This window comes from Fundulus heteroclitus, chromosome 20 (assembly GCF_011125445.2).
Source record: "Fundulus heteroclitus isolate FHET01 chromosome 20, MU-UCD_Fhet_4.1, whole genome shotgun sequence".
NCBI classification, from domain to species: Eukaryota; Metazoa; Chordata; class Actinopteri; order Cyprinodontiformes; family Fundulidae; genus Fundulus; species Fundulus heteroclitus.
In genome coordinates this window covers 43,910,670-43,921,091 of record NC_046380.1, presented here as the reverse complement: position 1 = coordinate 43,921,091, position 10,422 = coordinate 43,910,670, and the positions used below count along the sequence as shown (strand labels likewise).

Here is a 10,422-nt window from a genome sequence, read left to right as displayed (position 1 = left end):
GCCTCTGGAGAGTGTTCACGGAAATATAAACACTTTCACCCAAACAGACACACATAACTGATGCTCATATAAACTGATGAACTTACACGCAACTGGTCTCAAATGTTTACCTTCTGCTATATGTGTCTCGTCTTATTTGTGCTTTTTGTGCAAGAGGTTTTTGATATCTCAAACTGTATCCTGTTATAGGATAAAGTATGAGTTATGTTTTTTTCCCTCACACCTTCCTTTTTTTGTGGCATCTATCTTTTCACAGAGTAATGGCACTGCCATGTGGGCACCGCGCGGTGACCTTGGCAGCAAGGCCTCAGTAAATCGTCTCCCCCTGAAATGTTTGTGATGTTTGTTTGTTTGTTATGGCGATTGTACTGAAACAATAATTTCCCTCTGGGATTATTAAAGTATTTCTGATTCTGATATTAGTTAACTTGTATGGGTACAACTCTAAGTGCAATAATGATGTTTTGCTCAATGTCTTAGAATGTCGTTTTACTTATTGGCTTTCTAAATATCCAAATGCATTGATAGTGATGGGGGGTGATCTAGATGTTTTCATGGCAGATGACCTCTGCAAACCAGTTATTCTATGGCTTCTAATTTAATACAGTTTATGTATAAATTCCATATAAGGGATGTATGGAGAAACCCAGGCATGAGGTCTTACACTTGGAGAAATAAAACAAAACACGCACCAGCTTATCACTTTTGGCTAATCTCCAATTATTCTGACGGCAATGTTGTTAATATTAATATGCTCAACACTTCTTTAACAGACCACAGAGAAGTTTCATTAGAAATTCTTCTAAACCCTAATAATCAGCATAGGAGTGCTTACTGGAAACTGAATAACTCCATTTTAAATCATGAAGCTGTTTCTAAAACTGTCCATTTGTTAATTGAATGCTTTTGGCATAAATCTTTATTATAAAATAATTTTTTTATTAATTGGGAGCTTTTAAAATCTGAATTGTTTTTGAGAGCATATGGAAGCTCAATCGCTAAAGCCAAAAACGATGAAGAAGAAAACCTAATCTCAGAAATAATCTCAATAACACAAAAAGATGCCAGCATATTTAACTGAAAGTGAAAATCAACACTTAATCAGTCGGCCAAATAAATTAGATAACATTTATAGGCTGAAGGCTGAGGGAGCCCTTGTGAGAAGTAGGAGTCTTTTTCCAACACGTCTATCCCTTGTAGGGTCGCGAGGGGTGCTGGTGCCTATCTCCCGCTGTCAATGGGCGAGATGTGTGGTACACCCTGGAGACGTCGCCAGTCTATCGCAGGAAGGGGAGCATAATACTGCTTATTTTTTCGACTTTAAAAACTTCATTCTAAAAATAACACTGTACAAAAATGTTATATTGATGGTGACATTTCAGGTGACCATCAAAAAATAGCCAATTATTGCTCTGACTTTTATACTAAACTATATGAATCCAAATATAGTGAAGGATTTACCTGCTAGTTTTTGAGATTTCTTGCATATATTAAGGTGATTGACAGTGATTTGAAAGAATCTTGTGATAAACCAATAACACTACAGGAAGTTATATTGGCTATTTAACACCTTAAATCTAATAGGTCTCCTGGCACGGATGGTCTTAACTTCCTCCTTGGTCTTTTCTTTCAATGCATAGATAGACAATAAAATTCTTCCACCTACTCTAACCCAAGGCCTCATAACCCTAATACCAAAGCCAAAGAAACATTTGCTCCTCATCAATATTTGGAATCCAATTTGTTTACTAAATAATGATTCTAAAATATTTACTCTGACTTTTGCCAAAAGATTCAAACCTGTTTTGGACCACATAATTGATTAGACTCAATCTGGCTTCATAAGAAACAGATTAGTGCTTGACTTGATTGATTACTCTTATTTATGCTCTGATGAAAGTTTCATCCTATTTTTATACTTTTATAAAACATTTGACACAATTGAACATAAATTAATATTTAATATATTAGATAAGTTCAGTTTTGGTTCATACTTTAGCAGTGCAAATAAAACAATGTATACCAATGAAAGTTGCTCAATCAAACTTCACTCAGCTACTCACAGATTCTATAAACGTCAGTCCCTTGAAAGGTATCTCTATAGCGGGCAGCAAGTTTTTCATCAGCCATCTGGCAGATGACACAGCACTGTTTTTAAAAATTTGTCTCCAATACCTCTAGCTATTGATCAGCTAAATCCCTTCTCTGCTGCATCTGGACTCTGTTTAAATAAAATGAAATGCAAATTGCTTGCTCTTGACAAGATGTTTAATTTTATGTGGAAGAACAAAATGCATTATATTTAATAAACAGTAATAATGAACACATATGATAAAGATGTTGTTTCTGTTCCATATGTGATATCATATTGGAACACTTTTATTAATAATCTCTACTGAAAAAGATTAGGAAATTACCAGCTGGTTGCATGATATATAATAAGGTAAAATGTACCTGTAAAAGGCTCTATCACTTATTCAGGAATTGTCATTACTAAAGATCAAGAGGTCAGATGCAATTAAACTAATTCAGAGTTTACCCATCTAAAGATTTTTATTTATTTATTTATTTTTTACAGCGTTTTAAGAAAGACATAGACTTAACCTACTCTTTTTGTGAAAGACACCCTGAAGATGTTTATGATTTTGGTTTTGCCATTTCTTAACAACTTTTGGAAAGATATTTGCTCCTTAATTTCTTCTCCACATCTTTCTTTTTGGTTTGAGCATGTATTATTTGGCTTTGTTTACTATCCCTCTGTGAAGACAAGGCAATTTATATAATTAATCTCATCGTATATTTATCCAAGTGGCATATCCACAAATGAACAAAAACTTTCATTCTCCAATTTTGAAAATGAAGTCAAGCAATATTTTAAAACAATTAAACATTCCATTAATTTGAAGGATATTAAAACTCTTAATTTCTGTGCTCTCTATGATGTCTTTGTGTAATCTGGTATTCTGGAATCTTGTCTCTGAATACATGTGGCCCCCTGGTGGTATTTGTTCTGTATTGTACTGGTTTGCATTGTCTTATGTTTCTAAATAAAGTTTGGGGGGGGGGGGGGGAAAGAGCGCGCACACAGGAAGTTCCTGTCCAGTCGAGAACGCGAGCAATGACGTAAGCTGCTTGCCGCGCAGCGATGATGGCGGTACGTGAACGCGCAGTAAAAGTAATGGCTGCTATAGATCGGCGGGTACCTAGCCTCGATGAATTCGTGGGTCAAAGCTGGACTGCCTGGGCCGACCGGGTTGGTGTGGCGGCGGCAGATGGTAAGGAACCACACCGACACAAACATTACCTGCTACGAAAGCGGTTAACCATCTCGCCGCGGTTATTTTTTCTTCAAAACGGGTGGCAGAACTTACCATGTTACCCAAACAAAGACCCTGCCGGGTCCTAGTGCTAGGTGGATAACATGTTGCTCTCCTCTAGCTTCTGCTTCATACACAGTCTACAAGGGGAAACGTCTATTAGAGAGAAGGCATGAGTGTTGTTATGTGTGTTCGTTCTACTGCTGTGGCCACGAAGCAAGCTGCCAGAGCTTAGAAACACGGTTCATTTTAGGGCTAGCAGACCGGCAGCACAGCGGAAAGAGGCTAGTCCGGCTGGCTGGGCGAGCAACTTCTTACCCTGGGAAGCTAAGCTAGCCCGGTGCACTGCTATGAGGCGGTTAGCCCGAGCATGCTAACGCTAGCAGGAGGATCAGCACAGACACCGGTGACGGAGGAGGAGTCTGATGTCGCTGCTGCTGCTGCCTCCACCGCCATAAATGCTGGCCCAGTCTGTGTTACCAGCAAACGTTAGTCTGCTCTGTTTGCCATGTGTCCAGCATCGCAGCTTCAGCTATACTGATGTTAACATACCACTGACAAAAAAATATCAGCTGTCACTAACACCAAGAAATCCCTCCTGCCTTTGACAGTTTTAAGCATGCACCCTGACTCAGAGGATTGCATCTCCTCGGGTGATTAGGAGACCAGGACTATGAAATAAAGTCCCAGCTAAACTGGCAGCTCGTTGTTTGTAAGCTCAGAAAAGCCAAAAGAACTGTAGCAGGCAATGAATGAAGCTACTGACCTACAATTTGATCGTTTATGTAACACCCTATAAGGATTTGTGAAAATGTGAACGGATGAGAGCAAATCGTGCGTTTTATGCTGAACAATACGTTATTGAACTTGTGTAACATTTTCAGGGACTGATGTGGATGACTGCAGCAGAAATGGGAAGAAGGCTGCAGAGGCTATGTCACTCAGTAAAGAGGGTAAGTCGCCACTTTTTTCTTCTTCAGTCAGTTAACACATTCAGACGTTGTTCAGGTTTGCATCTGACTTTACGAACTTTCAGTAATGTCCGGGAATGTGACTCAAGCCTCTGCAACACCATATTTCCAAACCATCAACTACATGTGTTCTTTTTGCCTCGTAATTAGAACACTTTAACACCTCTGATCTACCCGTTGAGGCGGCCACGGATCTGTAAACAACCCAGAGATTAAAGAGCAAAGATGGCGTGTGTGTGACACAGCCAGCTTCTATTCCCAGGCTGTCTCTGATGAACACCTTACTACCAGCTACTCTGCTGAGGGGAAAAAAATCTCTCCATCTCTGTTGTTCTCATTTAAAAAAATAATATAGTATAGTGTTTCCCCTTTAAATTTTGTCTGGGGGGACGGGTGCATTCATTTGGTGCTGCTTCTGTTTTTGGGTGTTGCAAAGACTTGTTCCACTTAGCTTTCCTTCAATATCACAGTACGGCTTTATATGAGCAGTCAGCTTCTGTGTTTTGCCATCTTTCTCTTATTTTTCCACGTTTCTGTTTCTCTCTTTATGTTTCTGTTTCTATCATGTATCTATATACATGGTTATATTTTGAAGGCTACCATAGATGACCATAGAGCTGTTTACTTGTTGAGAACGTGCTATATGGAGTAGGGCTGGACGATAATTCAATAACAATATATATCGATCGATAGACGTGTGGCATGATGGGGAAAAAAGGGCCGATAAAAGTTCGATAGAGACAATTTTCCTTTCTATCATATTAGTTGATGCTACAATCACTACTTCCTCTCGACCAATCGTAATCGTGGACCCAGGCACGCCACCACAAAACGGCGCCCTCTCAAACCACAACACAGAGCACGTGAATATGTCGCAGCAAAGAGGGGTTTCACTAGTTCGCCAGTCTGACAGAAATAAACCACAGTGATTTGTAAAACTTGCAAGGAACCGGTAAAAACAAAGTCTGGTAACGCAACCAACTTGTTTCATCACGTAAGCCGCACACACCCGCAGCAGCGCGAGCTGTGTCAGCCCCGTGCGACTCCGCGTCTTCGGAGGAATCTTCTGGAACTTCTTCCAAAACAAAGCAGGTACAGCAGCTAAACTGGGCTCCCTTCTCTGTGATAAATATGACAAAGCATCCAAGCGGCGTAAGGACATCACACATGCAGTAACGTGCTTCATAGTGATGGGTATGCTGCTGTTGTCTACAGTTGAAAAACCTGGCTTCAAACAGTTACTCGCCACTCTTGATTCGCGATATAAAGTTCCGGGACGCAAGTTTTTCTCTAACAGCGCTCCCTAAATTGTGCAACTAATGCAGGGAATCAGTGCAAAATGAGCTGCAATCTGTGTCTTCCCACGCCACAACCTCGGACCTCAGCCCTGCGTCAGCCTCTCAATTATGAAACCTGAGAAGTAACTAGTGTACTATTCCCACCTAAATAGGCTATTTTATTGATTTATTTGGTATATTTATTTTGGTCATTTTACTGGTCACTTTAGTTTATTCTTTGTCAGTATTTAATAACATAACACAGGTCTCTTAAGTTATTTTTGTTTTAAAAAATTCTGTTATGGTTAAAAAAGTTGGTTAAATAAAGACTTAATTGGAATTCTGTGATTGTGTTCTTTATTAAAATTAAATCATTTAGCAATATCATAAAATGTCCAGGCAGAGCTGCACATAAAATATGGTTTTAAATATTTTCAATAATTATTGATATCGATCAATATGCATTTTTTTTTTACCAATGAGCTTTTTTTCTATATCGTCCAGTCCTAATATGGAGCTTTTAATGCGTATAATAATCAAGTTTAAACAGATGTGATCATACTCATATTTGTATTAGGCACAACTTTCTGGGTATATTGAAATAATGGGGGCAAAGTGTGCAATAAACCACTGTATCCAGCTCTTTCTGAGTTTTCTCTCTGCTGCTGTCAGGATGAGCCGCAGTGCGTTATGAGGCGGAGTGATATTTCGGCGTCACTTAGTTTAGACCCCAAACAATCGACTTCACTTTCAGAAACGAGTCCAAAAAAACTGCAACCCACAACTCATGAAATTTACAAGCCACTTTAGAAAAAAATAAGACCAAAGTTTCATAAAATAAGTGGGCTTCGCAGCAGTGAGCATGCTTTCTAAGTGTGTCGTATCCCTCCGCCGCTCTGGTTGGTAAACAAAACAGCAAATTCTACATTAAAAAAACAGAATTACCTACTGAAAATCCACGCTCTCGTGTCATGTTCAAATAGGGCTGGACGATAATTCAATAACAATATATATCGATCGATAGACATGTGGCGCGATAGAAAAAAAGGGTCGATAAAAATTCGATAGACAGTTTTCCTTCCTTCTTTTCAGCCTATCATATTAGTTGATGCTACAGTCCCTACTTCCTGTTAACCAATCGTAATCGCAGACCCAGGCACGCCGTCACAAAGCGCCGCCCTCTCAAACCACAACACAGAGCACGTCAATATGTCGCAGCAAGGAGCCGCGGAGGAAATGGTCCCAAAACGGGGTTTTACTAGTTCGCCAGTCTGACAGAAATAAACCACAGTGATTTGTGAAACTTGCAAGGAACCGGTAAAAACAAAGTCTGGTAACGCAACCAACTTTTTTCATTACGTAAGCCGCTCACCGGCTCACACCCGCAACAACGCGAACTGTGCAGCTCCGCGTCCTCGCAGGAATCTTCTTGAAGTTCTTTTAAAACAAAGCTCGCAGGAATCTTCTGGAAGTTCTTCCAAAACAAAGCAGGTACAGCAGCTAAACTAGGCTCCCTTCTTTGTGATAAAATTAAAAAGCGTCCAAGCGGCATAAGGACTTCACGCATGAAGTAACGTGCTTCATAGTGATGGATATGCTGCTGTTGTCTGCAGTTGAAAAACCTGGCTTCAAACAGTTACTCGCCACTCTTGATTCGCGATATAAACTTCCGGGACGCAAGTTTTTCTCTAACAGCGCTCCCTAAATTGTGCAACTAACGCAGGGAATCGGTGCAAAACGAGCTGCAGTCTGTGTTTTCCCACACCACAACCTCGGACCTCAGCCCTGCGTCAGCCTCTCAATTATGAAACCTGAGAAGTAACTAGTGTACTATTCCCACCTAAATAGGCTATTTTATTTATGTATTTGGTATAATTATTTTGGTCATTTTACTGGTCACTTTAGTTTATTCTTTGTCAGTATTTAATAACATAACTTAGGTCTCTTAAGTTATTTTTCTTTAAAAAAATTCTGTTATGGTTAAAAAAGTTGGTTAAATAAAGATTTAATTGGAATTCTGTGTTTGTGTTCTTTATTGAAATTAAATCATTTAGCAATATCATAAAATGTCCAGGCTGAGCTGCACATAAAATATGGTTTTAAATATTTTCAATAATTATTGATATCGATCAATATGCATTTATTTATTTTTTTATCGATAAGCTTTTTTTCTATATCGTCCAGCCCTATGTTCAAAACATTCTTCTTCGAAATGTTGGCTGCATATGACGTTGTTTCTCTCTGGCCAGAAGTTAGATGGCAAATCCTCTCTCTTCAGGTAGGTATTCCAACAAAAGAACCCGGTGGATCATGAATGGGAAAAGTGAAAAAAACTAATGTGTTTTCCACTTTTACCCGATGTACTGTTACATCCAGCTGCCATGCACGTGGACATTGTTGATTCAACAATAGCTCTCGCAAATTTCAATGGTGAAGTCCTCTGGAAATCCGAAATAATTGTTGTTAATCGCAGCTGTGTACAACAGCTCCTATTGATTTAGCTGGTAAAGTGCAGTGCCTCACCACACAAGGACGTCACAGGATGTGATGTCAGGCGGCCATTACTAGGGGTGGGTATTGTCAAAGAAGTTTCGATTCGAATCACGATTCACATGCCACGATGCGATTCTATCACAATGCATCACGATACTTGAATTATTGCGATGCATCGCGATGCATTGCGATATTTTCACTGAACACTTTTAGAAAAAAATACAGCCATTGACAGTGGCTGACTGGCTGTGTATGATCTGGATACACAGCCGCCCCCATACACAGTGATCCAGACGACAATTTATGCTTTTATTTTCTTATTGATTAACGCCAAATTCATTAAATAACCACAAACATATTTGTTGTAGTTATAGTTAATGAGCCACTGATTTTTATTTTTTTTCCCATGTTGACCAGACTTCTCCTTTAAGTGTTTCTCTGTAATGACCACCCCGGGTTCCCTCATCAGAGCAGACTCCGCTGACTTCTCGTGGCCAGTCGGCGCCCCCAACTCTGTGGGTCTTTTTAGTGCAGCCATCCTCAGAAATTGGGCTCATTTACAAAATGCAGATGTTTATCAAGGCAGGTAAAAAAACTAAAATAAAAAAAATTGCAACTCTGAGCACTCTCTCACCTGGCGGGAATGTTAGTTTACCTGAGTGTGAATGCAGGTGACTCTGAGCTGAAAGTAAAGGTGACAACTCAGCTTAGGAGACACATTAAAGGCGGCTGTACACTTGGTTCTACTGTGAGCCACACTGACTCTCTGGTGACATTTTAAGCTTAAAGTCTAAGTCTTGTACCGAAAAAATATCCTGAAAACCGTTGAATAACTTCCAGAACAAGGTAAACTTTAAATGTTCATGTATCAAAAGTTTTCAAATTAAGTTTAAATATGAAATATCGCACATTTTTACACCGATTATGGTATTTTGCGTTTGAGTGCTGCCTCCGTTTACAATCGGCCATTTCCGACAGTGTGACGTCAGTTCAAGACCACCGAGAACGCGCGCATCGAACTTGCATAGAAACACACATTGTTTACATTGTACAACCGGTACAGCAAACCAGGATATATATGCATGTTTTCCGGGATCTTCTTTCACACACCAAATCTGCGGATCCATGTGTACTTTTAGCAAGCGCTTATAAAAAATATCGCAGAACTAATTACAAGATAAAATGCCTTCTAGGTGCATAGTTGGTGGCTGTAGTGTTGCTTATAGGCCTAGTGCAGACCGCGGTGAAGTTGGTTTGATATTGGACATTCAAGCTCCGCGGGATCTAGCTCACGGTTGATCCGGTTGAGGGACTCCGATTTCGGCCAGCGTCTCTCAGTTGCTCTCTCCTCCCATACGTGGTGGGACTGTCAACACATCTGATTTGATTTTTGTTATTCAAGAGCGCTCCGCTGACTCCGCGGAGCTTGAATGTCCAATGTCAAGCCAACTTCACCGCGGTCCAGTGCAGACCAGAAAATATCGCTACATACTTGGCCAGTGGATCAAAAGGTCCAAAAGAAATGGGATTGCCGGCAGTGTCAAAAGTGTTTTATGCAATTCACACTTCACAAGCGAGGAAAGTCATAGTGTTAGCAGACAGTGTTATTGCCGGATGCGCTGTACTCATTCTGTGTGTGACGTCATATACCGGATCGGCCGATTGAGGAATGTTCGGGCTCATTCGCATATACAGCAAGTTTTAATGAAATTACTTCCAAACGGTGCACATAATTCACATATAATATAAATTTCTTTACTCTGGTGACTATTTGAATGCATCTGCGTTAAAATACATTTTATGTGTGACTTAGACTTTAATAATTAAGCGTACTAATTGGCTACATTTCTCGTGACAAACTCCTACATTTCCCACAACAGACACGCACCGCACACCTGTCGGTCCGTGGCACAGAGAGGTGACCGACAATGTGAAGACTTCTTTCTGCTGAGCAGTTTAGTCTCTAGCGTCTGCTCTGCTTAGTGGCTGCTAACTGTAGAATTGATTTATTTATTTTTTTTGCATGTAGGAGGGTATCATGAGATGTAACATGGCCCCATTTAGGAAATGCTTTTCATGGTTAGCAGCCAACTAGCAGAGGCGCATTGAGCCTAGCACAGTTGCTAACGGACTTGTAAGCACATGTCCTCTCGTGGAAATATTTTCCACTAGAAACGCTCCAAAGCTAGACCCCAACTAGGGCTGCAACAACAAATTAATATAATCGACAAAATTGACAAAAGTGTTGGCAACAAATTTTATCATAAATTCCTTGTGTCGTGCGATTAATGCGCCGCTGGCCACGTCGCAGAACTGCTTACCTCACCTGTAGGCGGTCGTCAGTGCTGACTGGCTGCAGAGCAA

The 10,422-nt window shown here is 40.2% G+C and overlaps 1 protein-coding gene across 1 annotated transcript in view; it reads left to right on the top strand.

Annotated features, from left to right (window-relative positions):
- Window positions 1-3,089: 3,089 nt before the first annotated feature.
- Window positions 3,090-10,422, top strand: part of atxn7l2a (ataxin 7-like 2a) — a 68,932-nt gene continuing 61,599 nt past the window's right edge. The window contains exons 1-2 of the mRNA XM_036151493.1: window positions 3,090-3,275; window positions 4,202-4,270. Coding sequence (XP_036007386.1) covers window positions 3,146-3,275; window positions 4,202-4,270 — 199 coding nt within the window. The 5' untranslated portion in view covers window positions 3,090-3,145. The remainder of the gene's footprint in view (window positions 3,276-4,201; window positions 4,271-10,422) is intronic.